General features: G+C 39.4%; 1 protein-coding gene across 1 annotated transcript in view; it reads right to left on the bottom strand.

Moving 5' to 3' along the window:
* Positions 1-3,112: 3,112 nt before the first annotated feature.
* The window catches only part of LOC119784044 (fibroblast growth factor 4-like), a 17,391-nt gene continuing 1,953 nt past the window's right edge, over positions 3,113-18,550 (bottom strand). Inside the window, exons 2-4 of the mRNA XM_038285894.1 lie at positions 15,381-15,598; positions 10,782-10,885; positions 3,113-3,440 (exon numbers count right to left, since the gene is read on the bottom strand). Coding sequence (XP_038141822.1) covers positions 3,264-3,440; positions 10,782-10,885; positions 15,381-15,598 — 499 coding nt within the window. The 3' untranslated portion in view covers positions 3,113-3,263. The remainder of the gene's footprint in view (positions 3,441-10,781; positions 10,886-15,380; positions 15,599-18,550) is intronic.

Below are 18,550 nucleotides of genomic sequence, written 5' to 3'. Positions count from 1 at the left end.
CACAATCACCAGACCTGAACCCAATCCAGATGGTTTGGGGTGAGCTGGACCGCAGAGCGAAGGCTAAAGGGCAGACAAGTGCTAAGCATCTCTGGGAACTCCTTCAAGACTGTTGGAAGACCATTTCATCAGGTGACGGCCTCTGGAAGCTCATCAAGAGAATGCCAAGAGTGAGCGAAGCAGTAATCAAAGCTAAAGGTGGCTGCGTTGAAGAACCTAGAATATAAGACAAATTTTCAGTTGTTTCACACTTATTTTGTTAATATATATATGTATGTATATCTACATGGGCGTGCACACATAGACACTAGGTGGTGCTAAAGCACTAGGAAGTTTGCCCTTTATCAATGAAAATGCCCTTTTGAAACTCGTTTTTTTTAAATTATTATTAATATTATTAAGATTTTACTGAGGTCGGTTTTGAAATGATCTTTTGAAAACCTGAGCCATTAAAAACGACAGAAACAATGCCCCGAAATGAGCCACCTCCGACTCACACCCGCACACCCGACCAGCCTATCTCTCTCCCTTTTTCACGTGAACTCGCGCGGTCGCCCGCAGATGCGCAGCATCATAGCAGTTCAGTAGCATCTTCAGATAGCAGGAACGGTGGCTGACAGGCTGCTTCTCCCGTGCCCCATTAGCCAGGTAATATACAGATCAAGCAAAATCATTTTGTTGTGCATTAAAATGTCTCATTCAGCAGCACCAAACAAGCTTTTTTGCCGACTGGTCACCTGATAAACTAGTTAGGCTAGATAAAGTTTTACACTGTAGCCCAAGTCAATGACAGATAACGTGAGGACGACCACATAGGCCACAGATAATTTCGGTAGAGTTTGCAATTGCAAATCTATGTGTTAAGACAAACGTTTTCTGTTGTATAGGTTTTGTTAGGCAACAGAAATTAACACATTTTGGTCTCTTTATTGTCTTAATTGTATATTGATTTAGTAATTGCAGCACAATGCCAAGAAAGGAGGGTTAATTGTATTGAAAAATCTTAAAAGCTGTTGACTTTTTATTTTTAAGTGGTTTGTACAAAATCAGCAAGTATTAAAATAGCTATTATTTTGTAGGCTACCATAAGTCATATCTTCAAGTCATGTTGTCCTAATAGCCCATTATTTAAACTAATGTTGCATATTTTTTAAAGCTATTATTATTATTATTATTATTATTATTATTATTATTATTATTATTATTATTATTATTATTATTATTATTATTATTATCATTATTATTGTCATGATGGTTATTATTATTATATTGTAGCCAGTCACAGCAGGGAAGCTCTATACCATCAACATCTACCAGGACAGGAGATGAGGAAGAGTTCAGTGAAGACACAGAGACAGAAAAAGACCAGGATGAAGGAGAACAGCAGGATGAGGGAGAACAGCAGGATGAGGGAGAACAGCAGGATGAGGGAGAACAGATGGATGAGGGAGAACAGCAGGATGAGGGAGAACAGATGGATGAGGGAGAGCATATGGATGAGGGAGAGCATATGGGTGAGGGAAAACAGGGAGATGAGCCAGATGAAAGAAAAAGAAAGATGAGCAAGTAGTACGCTTTAGTCTGTTCTGTTGGTGGTGTGACTTTTTCCATTGAAAACTCACGTTTAGAGAATGTTACAAATAAAAGTCAAATTTCATTCAACATGTGTGTGTATTTTTTTTTTTTATAATTAAGTGTTCCACGTACGCTAAAAAGTGCCCTCCCCCCCCTCCTGAGCACCTGCTCCCCAAAATGTCTGTGCACGCCTCTGTATATGTATGTATATATATGTATATATATATATATATATATATATATATATATATATATATATATATATATATATATATATATATATATATATATACATTTCCAGCAGTGTTTACATCAGATCCCTGGAAACACATCAGACATATTGGTCCAGAAAAGTGAAGTACTGCGCAGCATAAATCTCAAGCTCCCACTCCGATATATGGATGTGCATATATATATATATATATATATATATATATATATATATATATATATATATATATATATATATATATATATATATATATATATATATATACATACATGTGTGTGTATATATATATATATATATATATATATATATATACATACATGTGTGTGTATATATATATATATATATATACATGTATATACATGTAGAGCATGCGCATCTGACGAAAAAACGTCCAAAACGTATAAAATTACGGTGCATAACTTTTCGTACGATTTCATACGCACTCATAATGAGAATAGGTTGATCCTGGAGAGAAATATCAGCTGTGCTGCTGCCATCAACACCTTTTTATAGATGCTGGAGATCAGCCTGTTTTCCAGTGTAGTCCTGTTTCTCTGACTGTGACTAACTGGATGTACTCTCTTCATCCTCTGACATGGGAGCTGGCTCGGAGCTCGTCTGCCTGGCTGTGTGTTTCCTGGACGGGGCCGCCTGTGGAGCTGGTTGACAGTTGCCTTTTGTATCTATGCTTCTTTTTCTATGTCTGCTTCTGTCTCCTTGAACCCCAGTGGGCCTCAGCAGATGGCCGCTCACACTGAGCCTGGTTCTGCTGGAGGTTTCTTCCTGTTCAAAGGGAGTTTTTCCTCTCCACTGTCGCTACAAGCATGCTTAGTGTGAGGGATTGCTGAAGAGTCAATGAGTCGATGCAATCAGCTGGTTTTCCTTAGATAGAAAACTTTTAATCCATTTGACTGGATGATCTGGTTGAACTATAAAGTGCCTTGAAATGACATGTATTGTGAATCGGCACTATATAAAATGAATTGATTGGTAATCAACACTTTTCTTCATTTTTAAATTCTTTATTCTGAAGTAGCTCCCATTCAAAGTCGCTATGGTTTTAACTCCCTGGACGTAGAACCAGAAAAGCTTTTTTCACTCAGAACATCATTAGAACCCAACTCCACTGAGGCAAAGATTTTTACACCTTTCTTTTATATTCCACTCATGTCATGTTCCTTTAAAAGCATGTCACAAAAGTATGTGTTAAAGCATAGCAGTGCCTTGTTGGGACTCACAATACACAATCCTCTGAAAAGTCACCCTTTTTCATCCACTTATTATATGTCCAGGTCAAGAGTCTCACTCTGGTGGGCCAAAGACAAATAAAGCAAATATCTTTAATTATTCACAGAGTGCTACATGTCCTTGTATATTATGGATTGTAGAGAACCTCAAGCAGGAACCACACAGTTCTTTGGGATGTCCTCTTCCATTGAGGTTTGGTAAAAATCAACTATGTCCTTGGAAGGAAATGTGTCATAGTCATTGTGGGTGTCACGCGGTTGCCTCTTTTGGTTTTCCCAATCTTGCTGAGAGCGATATACATTCCAGGATGGGCGGCTGATTCGTAGACATTGTAATTGTTGGCCAGGAGATTCTCCTTGAATTTGCACTCATCTCTGTAGGCACCCTAAAAAAAAGACAGGACAGAAAAATTAAGCTTTCTAATCATCAGTAAATCGTCTACTGATTGTCTTCAAAAAAGGAAACAAATTCTTAATTCGTGATCAAAATACTTGGTTGCATCAAAAAAGAATAAATCAAATTTACAAATAAAATACTACCTAACACAACAATATATAGAATATAATTTTCAAGATATTTAAAAACACAAATACCCTCTCATGACAATTGTATTCCCATCAAGGGTCCTTATGTCATAATATACATCAAAATGGTTTTGATATTACAGGATTATTTCTTGAATGTAGTGGAACCATGTATGTATGAAGGTGAAATCATCTGGCAGCAGGTGGAAATAAAAGATAAAAATGTTGATGTATAGAACCTGTGGATCATCTCATGGGGCTCTTCTCCATGTTGATTCAGTCTTCTTTTAAACAGTATATATTAAGGCGGGGTATGCAGCCACGTTTCGGGTGAAATAATCCCAATAAATGGCCATCATAAGCGGCTATCGGGCCCATAGAATGGCTTCAGATTGAGCCATTAGGCTCATTAGGTTGGTGTCATCAAGTGAATCCTAACCCTAAAGTTATTTATTTCCACCCACGGAATTAATGAATCTATTTGTCTAATCTGAAAATAATTTCAGTAGTACTTCATGTACTGTAAATATAACTAAATAAAATGATCCAAATCTCACTCATATTAAACAAACCAAAAACAAGTAATCTCATGCTCTGACAACTGAGTTGTAGAATCCTCAAACGGACATGTAATGTTTGTTTTTTAAATTTAATGGTTGTAACGGACCTAGTGAATTTTTTTTTTTTATGCATAAAACTACGACTAAAATCGGACTTAATCAGGAAATAAAAAAAACCATGATTGGCTGAAAGGAGAGAGGAGACAGAGAACACTCTGCTGCTGTCCAGTTCAGCTCCGGGGAGAAAGTTACTACAGTGACTGAATCAGAGGTTGAATAAACTGTCTTTGTGAACCGGAAAAGTTAGAGTTTCCCTGGTTTCAGGTTTTTGATAACTTAGAGTTTTCGGTAAACCTGCTTTGTGAAACAGACCCCAGACCTAGTGTGCTGGAATTAAGGAACCTTGCTTCGATGCATCCTACTTTAAAATAAATAATGCAGTAATGTTTATATTTTTCTTTGACTTCAAATAAATTCAGTTTATTTCTATAGCGTCAATTCACAACCATATGTCATCCCAAGGCAGATTACAATTCAACCAGATCATCCAGTCAGATTGATTCAAAGTTTTCTATCTAAGGAAAACCAGCTGATTGCATCGACTCATTGACTCTTCAGCAATCCCTCACACCAAGCATGTTTGTAGCGACAGTGGAGAGGAAAAACTCCCTTTGAACAGGAAGAAACCTCCAGCAGAACCAGGCTCAGTGTGAGCGGCCATCCAGCAGAGCCGAGCGCGATTTGTGGCACTGGCAGGTCGCTCTGGAACTTCCGGTGGCAGGTCGGACTGCCACGGCGTATTACTGGCAGCTGCCAGTAGTTGTGGCAGCTGCCACTAGGCTGCCACAACTACGGAGACTGGCTGCCAGACCGGTTTAAAACCGTTTCGGGGGCTGCCGGCGCCGTTTTTTCGGCAAAAAACTTAGTTAACGTGACTCTATAGGTGGATTTTTTTTTTTTTTATTACGATCTTATTGTTTAATAAAATGTGTCAAGCCTTTCATAAAGTCCTAGAGGTAATTCGTCTGAAAATAAGTGGGAATTTACAGCTGTCACATCAGGGTGACAGTCTTCACTGACACCTGCCAGTAGTTGTGGCAGCTGCCACAACTACTGGCAGCTGCCACAACTACGGAGACTGGCTTCCAGACCGGTTTAAACCGTTTTGGGGGCTGCCAGTGCCGGTTTTCGGCAAAAAAGCTTAGTTAGCGTGACTCAAGGTGGATTTTTGTTTTGAAATTATGATGTTATTGTTTAATAAACTGTGTCAAGCCTTTCATAAAGTCATATTTATTTGATGGAACGACGTAATTCGTCTTAAAATAAGTGGAAATTGACAGCTGCCACGACAGGGTGAAAGTTTGGCTGTCCTGCCAGTTTATGCTGGCAGCCTGGTAGTAGTTGCCAGTCGTTGTATATATATGTATAATATATATATGTATATATTGTATATATGAGAGAGAGAGAGAGAGAGAGAGAGAGAGAGAGAGAGAGAGAGAGAGAGAGAGATTTTGAGTGCTTTATGAACGTAATAACAAGGTTATATGGCCTGCATGCTTGACTCGAGACAGCCTCCAAACTGGCCCGGTCGGGAGGGTGGAGAAATCGGCTGCGGCTTCCTCTAGTCTTGTGATGCATGCCTGCAAATCTTCATCATCCACCAAAGTTCGTACTGTAACATTACCATGGCTGTTCGTCTCGTCATCTACTCTTGATTCTGTTTAATGTTCGGGCCTAAATATGAAAAACTGCTTTTTTGACAATTATGCTGCCACACGTTCTCATTAATTTCTTGGTTAGTTAGCAGGTGCTCTCTCAGGTAAATATCTAGATCCAATCTGTAACTAATCTCCTATCATTTTCTGCAGGGAAGCCCGTTCATTGTCGATAGTCAGGCTGCAGCTGACTGGTGCAGAGAACAAAAATTTAGTGGAAGAATAACACTTCCTGTTGTTCTGGATATGGACAAGCTAGAACAAGCAGAAGCTCTCGAGGCCCTCAAGACATGGGATGAAGACTATCATGAATATTCTCCAGCAGAGCATTTTACTTTTGTTTTTGAAAAGAAGGAGGATTATGAAAAGTTCTGTTTGTACATTGTGGATGTAAAAAAACTAAAAGTTTTTGCAAGATTTGAATAACTTCTGTAAATAAAGACTTTTACAAGTAACCATATATCTTTATTGCTGCAGCCTATCTGGATTTTAGATAGATTTAAGGAGAGACACATACTAATCATCACCATAGAATTACAATTACTACGACCTAACCTCATTTTCACCCTCCAGTATTATGTGGAACGATGTCAACTCCCAGTGTTCTCTGACACCCTCATGGCCAGGTGCTTTCAGTATGGCTATGTATGTCATACTAACTATTCTGTATAACACATCAGCAGTGTATGGAATGCCTCTTTCCTTACAGCACATTAAATACATAGATAGCACTATTTACGCTATGGCTTCCAAAGTAAATGCAGCCACACCATTAAAGGTTTTACACATATTAATAAGCAATATCATGGTTTTAAAAGAGTATTTCACAGACAAGTGGCCAGGGACACCTAGTGTCAGGTTCCAGTGGCAGCTGTGAAGACTGTCACCCTGATGTGACAGTTGTCAATTTCCACTTATTTTCAGACGAATTACCTCTAGGACTTTATGAAAGGCTTGACACATTTTATTAAACAATAAGATCGTAATTAAAAAAAAAAAAATCCACCTATAGAGTCACGTTAACTAAGTTTTTTGCTGAAAAACGGCGCCGGCAGCCCCCGAAACGGTTTAAACCGGTCTGGAAGCCAGTCTCCGTAGTTGTGGCAGCTGGAAGCCAGTCTCCGTAGTTGTGGCAGCTGCCACAACTACTGGCAGGTGTCAGTGAAGACTGTCACCCTGATGTGACAGTTGTCAATTTCCACTTATTTTCAGACGAATTACCTCTAGGACTTTATGAAAGGCTTGACACATTTTATTCAACAATAAGATCGTAATTAAAAAAAAAAAAAATCCACCTATAGAGTCACGTTAACTAAGTTTTTTGCCGAAAAACGGCGCCGGCTGCCCCCGAAACGGTTTAAACCGGTCTGGAAGCCAGTCTCCGTAGTTGTGGCAGCTGGAAGCCAGTCTCCGTAGTTGTGGCAGCTGCCACAACTACTGGCAGGTGTCAGTGAAGACTGTCACCCTGATGTGACAGCTGTAAATTCCCACTTATTTTCAGACGAATTACCTCTAGGACTTTATGAAAGGCTTCACACATTTTATTAAACAATAAGATCGTAATAAAAAAAAAAAAATCCACCTATAGAGTCACGTTAACTAAGATCGTAATAAAAAAAAAAAATCCACCTATAGAGTCACGTTAACTAAGTTTTTTGCCGAAAAACGGCGCCGGCAGCCCCCGAAACGGTTTAAACCGGTCTGGAAGCCAGTCTCCGTAGTTGTGGCAGCTGCCACAACTACTGGCAGGTGTCAGTGAAGACTGTCACCCTGATGTGACAGCTGTCAATTCCCACTTATTTTCAGACGAATTACCTCTAGGACTTTATGAAAGGCTTGACACATTTTATTCAACAATAAGATCGTAATTTAAAAAAAAAAAAATCCACCTATAGAGTCACGTTAACTAAGTTTTTTGCCGAAAAACGGCGCCGGCAGCCCCCGAAACGGTTTAAACCGGTCTGGAAGCCAGTCTCCGTAGTTGTGGCAGCTGGAAGCCAGTCTCCGTAGTTGTGGCAGCTGGAAGCCAGTCTCCGTAGTTGTGGCAGCTGGAAGCCAGTCTCCGTAGTTGTGGCAGCTGCCACAACTACTGGCAGGTGTCAGTGAAGACTGTCACCCTGATGTGACAGCTGTAAATTCCCACTTATTTTCAGACGAATTACCTCTAGGACTTTATGAAAGGCTTCACACATTTTATTAAACAATAAGATCGTAATTAAAAAAAAAAAAATCCACCTATAGAGTCACGTTAACTAAGATCGTAATAAAAAAAAAAAAAAATCCACCTATAGAGTCACGTTAACTAAGTTTTTTGCCGAAAAAACGGCGCCGGCAGCCCCCGAAACGGTTTAAACCGGTCTGGCAGCCAGTCTCCGTAGTTGTGGCAGCTGCCAGTAGTTGTGGCAGCCTAGTGGCAGCTGCCACAACTACTGGCAGCTGCCAGTAATACGCCGTGGCAGTCCGACCTGCCACCGGAAGTTCAAGAGCGACCTGCCAGTGCCACAAATCGCGCTTGCTGTCTCTCCGGCCATCTGCTGAGGCCCACTGGGGTTCAAGGAGACAGAAGCAGACATAGAAAAAGAAGCATAGATACAAAAGGCAACTGTCAACCAGCTCCACAGGCGGCCCCGTCCAGGAAACACACAGCCAGGCAGATGAGTTCTAAGCCATTTCTCTTAATAGACTTAGGGCCGGATCTATCAAAGGTTTGCGTGTATAAAAACGTGAGCTATTTCACTGCGCACGCTAAAAAATGTACAAACTGATCTATCAACAGCGTGCTAAAAGGATTTGGTCTTTTAAACGTGCTAAATAGCGCTTCTTATCCATTTAGTACTTTTTCTGCAATGAATATGCAATATGGGGCGTTTACACGCAAAAGTGCGTCTTGTGGGAGGAGAACATGTAAATATATTAATTTAGCACTCGCAAAGTGATTTATTAAACCTGAAAGCAATTTTGCTAACGGTATCTGACTCTATATTTAACACGTTTCAAAAGAAGGTGCAAATGGTCTGTATGCGTAATTGCGCACACATGGCAGCGGTTATTGTCGCAAGAAGGAGACATGGAAATGAAGCAAGGAGACGCAGAGAACGCATTTTTTCACTCCGTGTGAATATTTTTGGAATGAACGAGGAAACGATCATCAAAACATATCGTTTATCCAGCATTGCCATTTTGGAGCTGTTGGGGGAACTCCGAATGGATTTGGAGCCAGCCACAAGGAGGACCCACGCAATACCAGATATCACAAAACTCCTTGCAACGTTGCACTTTTTTGCATCTGGGTCATTCCAGCGTACGGTTGCAGCGAGAGCTGGGATCTCCCAATCTCGTTTTTCAGAAGTGCTGTCCGACGGGGTCGGGGTTCTCCCCCTGCGCCTGTGGAGCAACATGCCAATGCTGCGCAGTAATCTCATCCCCAGTCACTTCTTGTGAGCCATTTGGTATGTGCATTTTTCTACAGGCCAATACAAAACACCTGTTTTTTTTTTTTTTTTTTTTTTTTTTTTTTTTTTTTACTGCAGTGAAGTAGAAATTCAGCCACATACCACCTTAGGGAATAAAGGTTGCCAAAGTTTTTTCTTTATATATCACTGTAAGATTTAAATTTCTTAATGCACTAGTTTGTAAAAACTACAAACTACTTTGCCGCAAACCACAAAACGCGCAAAACATCATTTAAATAGCGCGTCTCCAACAGTTTTGCACCTGCCACCAGTTACGCAATCGCTCTTGTTAAATCACCCGCAAACCATGGTCCAGCCCCTCGCGCAAAATTCCAGTTTGCGAGCGCAAATTACTGCACGCAAAATTGGATCTTGATAAATCCGGCCCTATGTCATTGCAGGGAAACAGGAATACACCGAAAAACAGGCAGAGCTCCAACAAATATAAACAAGGTGTTGATGATAGCAGCACAACTGATATTTATCTCCATTATGATGTCACAGCTTAACAAGAACAGACCAGATGGAGCTACTATGATAAGAAAAAGCAGAGAGAGCAGAAAGTTAGAGGTTCAACTAACAAATACTGCAGAATGGGAGAATAGAGAAAGAATGAAACAGAATGATTAAAAATTGGACCCTATGTCCTCCAGCAGTCTAAGCCTAAAGCAGCTACAGTGAGTAAGATAAGTATTTGTACACCCTGCTATTTAGGCAAGTTCTCCCACTTAGAAATCATGGAGTGGTCAGAAATTGTCATTGTAGGTGCATGTCCATAATGTCCATGCCTTTTTGATCTCTACTTCTGTCTCCTTGAACGCCAGTGGGCCTCAGCAGATGGCCGCTCACGCTGAGCCTGGTTCTGCTGGAGGTTTCTTCCTTTTCAAAGGGAGTTTTTCCTCTCCACTGTTGCTACAAGCATGCTGAGTGTGAAGGATTGTGGAGAGTCAATGAGTCGATGCAATCAGCTGGTTTTCCTTAGAGAGAAAACTTTGAATCAATCTGACTCAATGATCTGGTGAACTGGAAAGTGCCTTGTGATGACATGATGTGAGTTGCAGCTATATAAATAAACTGAAATTAATTAAATGGAAAACAAAATTAAATAAAAAATTCTGGTCTAATAGGAACTACAGCTTCATCAATAGTTTTACCAGATTCAGACATTAAGGTTCTTCTATCTTTATAGGTAACAAAAAATATCCCTAAATACGTCATGAATAAAAAAAGCACAAATAGGTCAGTAACATAAACTTGTAAAACGCATACAACTACATTTTTGATTAAATGTTTTTGGTGAAAAAAAGAAGACATTTTTCTAAGCCAAAGAGAGGTTCAAAGGTTGAAAAGATTCTGAAATTAAAAATCAACCCAACAGAACAGAAACTCTGCCATATTGTTTATGTTCCGTCAGAAAGTAAAGTTTTACACCAAATACATACAAAAAAACTATTATAAGTCAGATCCAGACTTACCGAACCGTAAAGTTTCCCCTTGTCGCTCATGGCGATGAACAGACCACTCCTCACCCCATACAAAGTAACCACTCCTCTTTCTACTGGAGAAATTTCTATAAGACCTGTTGGGTGAAACAGCACATATCAAATAGTTAAGATCATGGAAAAACTGAAAACAAACACAAATAAATCTTACTTTCAAGTTGGGATAAAGATGAAAGGACTGGTGTATGTGATAATCATTCACCAGCACACAGAGATAAAGCAGAAAGTTCTATGTTGTAACTTTAAACACACAAAAAGTTTTTTTTTTTAATCAAAGAAGTATAATTATTGAAATAAACCGAAGTGATTGACTTAAACCATAATTTTGATCAAACGTAGGGGCTGATTTAATATTTATGTGGGTGTTGAAACAGTAAACACTGGATGGTATTAGTACACAATGAGCATTAGTATTTTTGTGATTTTTAACATTTATTTATTTATTAATGATGATTTTATGGATCTTGTGGAGAAAAATTTACAAGCACTTCCTAATATTATGACATTAAAATAAACTTCCCACTGAAATGGGGTCTGAAATCGTCAAACAAAAAAAGTTTCGGCTTGTTCTTTGTGCTTAATGCAAAATTCAAGGACCCGTTTCTAATGAAGGATCTCATCTTTTAGGAAATTGCTTAAAAATACATTAATTTTTCTCTGTTTAAATATCAAATATCACATTTCAAATGTTTCATCTTCCAACTCTGCCATGGATCCTCCTGCTTCTATGCATTTGTTCTCAACTGCTCCCTTCCACTTCTACCCGTCTGTCTTTAGAAGCAAAGTAAAGAGGCAGTTGGAGAGACAGAACTGTGACAATTCAGTTTATTTCTATAGCGCCAATTCACAACACATGTCATCTCAAGGCACTTTACTGGGGTTCAAGGAGATGGAAGCAGACATAGAAAAAAAAGAAGAGATGATACAAAAGGCAACTGTCAACCAGCTCCACAGGCGGCCCCGTCCAGGAAACACACAGCCAGGCAGACGAGCTCCGAGCCAGCTCCCATGTCAGAGGACGAAGAGAGCACATCCAGTTAGTCACAGTCAGAGAAACAGGCATTACACTGGAAAACAGGCCAAGCTCCAACATCTAGAAACAAAGGTGTAACCTTTAATAAGTCACCAGGTCCTGATGGTATCAGTCCCAGAGTCCTGAAGGTCAGTGCAGAGCAGCTCTGGGGGATTCTGCAGCAACCTTTCAACCTAAGACTATTCCAGTGATGTGGAAGATTTGCCTTGTTCCAGTACCAACGAAAACTCTATGGTTTATACAGCTCTAGACCTGTTGTACTGACATCCCACATAATGAAGGTCCTACATAGACATATATCTGAGCAAGCAAAGAAGCAGCTATCAGGACTGTTTTTAATTATCACCCTAAAGTTAGGATGGGGATCACATTCTTTGAGTCCTCCAGTCTATTTAACACTCTCCAGCTTGACTTTGACAGAAACTTCACAAAACAAAGTATGCAGTCATGTGTTCAGTATGGTATAAGACTCAGCACATGTCCCATTTAGAAGGCCTTGTGCTGACTGTCCATGACTGGAAAAATTGGTCAAAACCTTGCTCGTTAACTTTCCTTTTTGATAAAGCTTCTAGTTAGAGTGGCTCAGGTGATCCTGAGCTATCTCTATAGTTCTGCTGCTATAGGCTTAGACTGCTGGAGGACATAGGGACCCCTTTTTCATCATTCTGCTTCATTCTATCTCTATTCTCCCACTCTGCAGAATGTGTTAGTTCAATCTCTAACGTTCTGCTCTCTCTGCTTTTTCTCATAGTAGCTTCATCTGGTCTGTTCCTGTTTGGCTGTGACTCCATCCTGGAGAGAAATATCAGCTGTGCTGCTGCCATCAACACCTTTGTTTCTAGATGTTGGAGCTTGGCCTGTTTTCCAGTGTAGTCCTGTTTCTCTGACTGTGACTAACTGGATGTGCTCTCTTCATCCTCTGACATGGGAGCTGGCTCGGAGTTCGTCTGCCTGGCTGTGTGTTTCCTGGACGGGGCCGCCTGTGAAGCTGGTTGACAGTTGCCTTTTGTATCTATGCTTCTTTTTCTATGTCTGCTTCTGTCTCCTTGAACCCCAGTGGGCCTCAGCAGATGGCCGCTCACACTGAGCCTGGTTCTGCTGGAGGTTTCTTCATGTTCAAAGGGAGTTTTCCTCCCCACTGTCGCTACAAGCATGCTTAGTGTGAGGGATTGCTTAAGAGTCAATGAGTCGATGCAATCAACTGGTTTTCCATAGATAGAAAACTTTGAATCAATTGAACTGTAACTTTGAACTGTAAAGTGCCTTGTGATGACATGTGTTGTGAATTGGCGGAATAGAAATAAACTGATTTGAACTGAACCTTTGTCAGTCCAGAGTTAACTAGACAATTCCATTAAATAAATGGCTTTACAGCAATTCCTCCTCCTCAACAGGAATATCAAACAATAAACAGTTAATTTCATCAAGTCATAGACTGCATCCATTTGATTTTACGTTTCATTTCCACTTATTAATATAGAATACCCTAAAAAACTTTGCAATGCATTAACATTTGTTCTGTAATTATTGTTTGAGATTAGCTACAGATATTTAGAAATTGCTTAATTTCAATAAATCAGAAACTGCAACCAATTAAGTTTTTTGCTTTGCATAAATACAGTTGATATAGAAATTAAAAATTATGTTATTTAATATTATTTCATTAATAAGTAGCTACTAGTCTATTAATTCATAGAACTCAGCAACCAGTTTGACCCAATCACCCCGACACAAAACTATAAAGAATTTTTTGAGTTGCTTGGCAGATTTTTTTATGGTAATATTCAGTCATTCTGCCTCTAAATACAGATTTTCCATTCTCCTAATTTTTTGGCAGTGATCTTGCTGACAGTATCTTATTTTAAGTTAAATATTTAAAACTATTGACAAAACGTTTCGGCATATTTTTGTAAAGAGAAAATATACATACTAAGATATACATTTATAGGACTAAGTGGTTTAAATCAAACTGCAAACTACAGAAATTAACCTAAAACTTTAATTTAAATCATCCCTCCTAGGAATTGATTGAAAAATGCAGCTTTTCCACCTGCAAACATGATTAGTTGATTGATGATTTAAAGCAGAGGTCTTCAACAGGTGGTCCGCGACCCCTAGGGGGTTCACGGAGGTACTGCATGGGGGTCGCGAAAGTTTTAGTTGATTAGATTTGTTTATATTTATATAAATATTCTTCCCTTCAATTTTTTAAACTAATTGAAATGTCTTTAAGTACACATTAAAATGAGTTCAACACACTGTAGTAAACAGATCAATGGAGGCAGAAGATGTCTTTCAGTCATCAATGCTCACATTCAGCTACACACAGGAGCTCTTTCAAGCTGGGTACCGTTTCATTCACAACACCTGTCCCATCAACCAGGAATCAGATTCAGAAATACTTTAATAATCCCAGGGAGAAATTACTTCCGTTACATTACTCCATCTGTAATAGAGTGACTATAGGACCAGTTTGATAGAACACAATTTCATCAATATATATAAAATTAGGGGGTCCCCGCCCCATCTCCCCATCCGTTTGGGGCTCCTTGGCTTGGAAAACGTTGAAGACCCCTGATTTAAAGCCTTGTCCCTAAACCCCTAGTTCATTCCTAACAGTTTAAATCTCTGCTTCTGTCTCCTTGAACCCCAGTGGGCCTCAGCAGATGGCCGCTCACACTGAGCCTGATTCTGCTGGAGGTTTCTTCCTGTTCAAAGGGAGTTTTTCCTCTCCACTGTCGCTACAAGCATGCTTTGTGTGAGGGATTGCTGAAGAGTCAATGAGTCGATGCAATCAGCTGGTTTTCCTTAGATAGAAAACTTTGAATCAATCTGACTGGATGATCTGGTGAACTGGAAAGTGGCTTGAGATGAAATGTCGTGAACTGGTGCTATAGAAATAAACTGAATGGAATTCAATTGAAAATTCAGTCATTCTGCCTCTAAATACAGATTTTCCATTCATCTAATTTTTTGCAGCGCAGCAATCTTTCTGACATTATCTGACTTTAAGATGAATATTTAAAACTATTTGAAAGGTTCATAGGACTACATCCTTCTGCTGGAAGTTGCTTTCTGTTAAAAGGGTTTTTTTCCTCTCCCCTGCATGCATGCTAGGCAAGAGGGATTGCTGCACACAATGTGAGCAAATATCAAGAGGTGTCAAAAGTATAAATATTTATTACACAAGTAAAAGTATAAAGTAAAAGTGTGAGTATTAACTTAAGTTTTTTTACTCAAGTAAAGGTGTAAAAGTTCAATTTTAATGCAATGTTAAGGACAGAAGCTTCAGCGCGCTACCCTATTAAAGGAACATTTTTCTACATTTCTGGATGATAACTTTCTTATACTTAAGTTTCTTAGTTTTTTTGCATCATCTTGAAAAACTATTTATTTTGATCTCATCTGAGCGCCACTGAAGGGACCATAAAGCCGCATATGGCTCTGCAGCCGCAGGTTGCAGACCACTGGTATCAATCATTAAATCTTTTACAGTATTCTAATATTTTACCTTTATTATAGAATACAAAGATACTTACTGTATTTGTTTTCATTGTGCACTCCTGTTATCTTCCCGTTTGGTAGGACCTGAATATGAAAGCCGATGCCCACATTACAGTAAAGTCTTCTGATCCTTTTTATCCCCAGCAGGTACTGTCCATCTCTCTCTGCATCTTCCCTTTTGTTTAAAGTGTAGCTAGCGCTGTGCACCAGCGATCTGGCATTCTGTATGCTGAGTGTAAGGGTGGCATATAAGCTGCAAAGAAAGATCCCATAAAGGAAAAAAGAGAACTTGGACCTTGAAAATGACATACTCTACATACCAATAGCAAAACAATACAGGTACTGCCAAATCAAATATTTTCTAAAGCCAAAAATAGTATTAAAAACCAGCACATGTCCTAAAAGAAAAATCCAAAATTAGCATTTCTAAATGGTGAGAATCACTAGAGAGCATACTGAAACATCTCTAAATGTCTAACACAGGTTTTAATTTTTATTGTGTTTTCTAGTTTTGCTTTATCCTCAGACAGATCACAGAGTAACAGTCGCGACTTATATGTATGCAGCATTACATCACAAACCACCTGCTGTCTTGTTTATCTGTGAGTCACAGGTGCCGTAGAAGCACAGATGGAAAATACATAAAATATGTAGTGACAGAAAACAAACAAGAACACGTAAGCATATACAAAGAATTGAAACTAATAATAAAAAAAAATTGCATGCTGTCATTATAAAGGTGGGTGCTCCTTTTGGCCTTTAAAAAAACAACTTTTTTAAATATAAGTAGAGAAGGGTGAGGTGATGGTGGGCAGTCGCTTTTGTTCTTTGGACTTTGCAGCTGAGGATGCTTCTAAAGAATTTAATTAAGTTCAGTTTATTTCTAATGCAACAATGCACACATGCACTTTACAATTTAACCAGATCATCCAGTCAAATTGATTCAAAGTTTTCTATCGAAGTAAAACCAGCTGATTGCATCGACCGATCGACTGGAATGGAATCCCTCACACTAATCATGCTTGTAGTGACAGTGGAGAGGAAAAACTCTCTTTTAACAGGAAGAAACCTCCAGCAGAACCAGGCTCAGTGTGAGCGGCCATCTGCTGAGGCCCACTGGGGTTCAAGGAGACAGAAAAGATAAAAAAGGGAACTGTAAAAGTCATCCAGGAAACATTCAGCAAGCGACGAGCTCCGAGCCAGCTCCCATGTCAGAGGATGAAGTGAGCACATCCAGCCAGTCACAGTCAGAGAAACAGGACTACACTGGGAAACAGGCCAAGCTCCAACATCTAGAAACAAAGGTGTTGATGGCAGCAGCACAGCTGATATTTCTCTCCAGGATGGAGTCACAGCCAAACAGGAACAGACCAGACAAAGCTACTCTGAGGAAAAGCAGAGAGAGCAGAACGTTAGAGATTGAACTAATAGATTCTGCAGAGTGGGAGAATAGAGATAGAATGAAGCAGAATGATGAAAAAGGGGTTCCTATGTCCTCCAGCAGTCTAAGCCTATAGCAGCAGAACTATAGAGATAGCTCAGGATAACCTGAGCCACTCTAACTAGAAGCTTTATCAAAAAGGAAAGTTTTAAGCCTAGCCTTAAAAGTAGACAGGGTGTCTGCCTCACGGACTAAAACTGGTAGTTGGTTCCACAGGAGAGGAGCCTGATAACTAAAAGATAAAGATGAAAGTGCTCTGTTAGGAGCATAAGGAATGGTCAGATCTCTGATATAAGATGGATGGTATCACAGATGATTAATTAGAGCTTTATATACAAGAGTAGTAAAAAATTACAGCAGTCCAAGCATGCGATGGTAAATGGAGTGACTGGTTTTTAGCCTCTCTCATGGACAAGATCTTTATTTTTGCCATTTTCTAGTGGTGAGAGAGAAAAATCCTAGAAAACCTGTTTAATTTGTTTAAATAACAAGTCCTGATCAACATCAAGGTTTGTTACATTATTATCAAAGGACAATTTTTTGCCTTCCAGGTGGCGTGACCAACTAATCAGCTTTTTTTAAAAGGCTCTGCTCCAAAGATTATAGTTTTTGTCTTATCAGAAAAAATGTAAGATCAGATGATTTATTGTTACCCATGTTTTTATAATCAGAGGAAACTAATCCGAACTACCAGTAATTTTTTGATGTGTGTGAAGGACTGCACTACTAACAATGTGACGTAAAAGCGAATGGTAGTTATGTGAGGGTTTAAGTCTCAATCTAAACATTTCCAGTGAAAATGATTAAATTACTACATAAAACAAAACAAAAAACTAAAATGTTAGTATGACACTAGCCATATATCTAATTGTACAGCTACTTTAGTAGATTTGACCTGTCAATCTTTGTGTAAGCTTAAATCTCTCAATAAAATAGGATGCTATTGCCCTTCTATTGTAGTTTATAGGACACATAATGTATGTAATAAAAATTTATTATCATTATATCCTTATGCTTTTAGATTTTTTTCTTTATTTATGTTTATGACAATTTATCTGTTAGGATGTGATACTGCTACCTTAAACTGATTCCTAAAATGTATTACTGCTACTTTTATAAAAGAGAGGATCCTCCAAATTTAGAAAAAATAGGCACCAGCATCCATGGATGGATGGATGGATGGATGGATGGATGGATGATGGATGATGGATGGATGGATGGATGATGGATGGATGGATGGATGGATGGATGGATGATGGATGGATGGATGGATGGATGGATGGATGATGGATGGATGGATGGATGGATGATGGATGGATGGATGGATGGATGGATGGATGATGGATGGATGGATGGATGGATGGATGGATGATGGATGGATGGATGGATGGATGGATGGATGGATGGAGGATGGATGGATGGATGGATGGATGATGGATGGATGGATGGATGGAGGATGGATGGATGGATGGATGGATGATGGATGGATGGATGGATGGATGATGGATGGATGGATGATGGATGATGGATGATGGAGGATGGATGATGGATGGATGGATGGATGGATGGATGGATGATGGATGGATGGATGGATGGATGGATGGATGGATGATGGATGGATGGATGGATGGATGGATGATGGATGATGGATGGATGGATGGATGATGGATGATGGAGGATGGATGGATGATGGATGGATGGATTGATGGATGGAGGATGGATGGATGGATGGATGATGGATGGATGGATGGATGGATGATGGAT

The sequence above is a fragment of the Cyprinodon tularosa genome, unplaced genomic scaffold (assembly GCF_016077235.1).
Source record: "Cyprinodon tularosa strain WSP-4 unplaced genomic scaffold, ASM1607723v1 ctg217, whole genome shotgun sequence".
Classification (NCBI taxonomy): Eukaryota; Metazoa; Chordata; class Actinopteri; order Cyprinodontiformes; family Cyprinodontidae; genus Cyprinodon; species Cyprinodon tularosa.
This window is presented reverse-complemented; position numbering and strand designations above follow the sequence as displayed.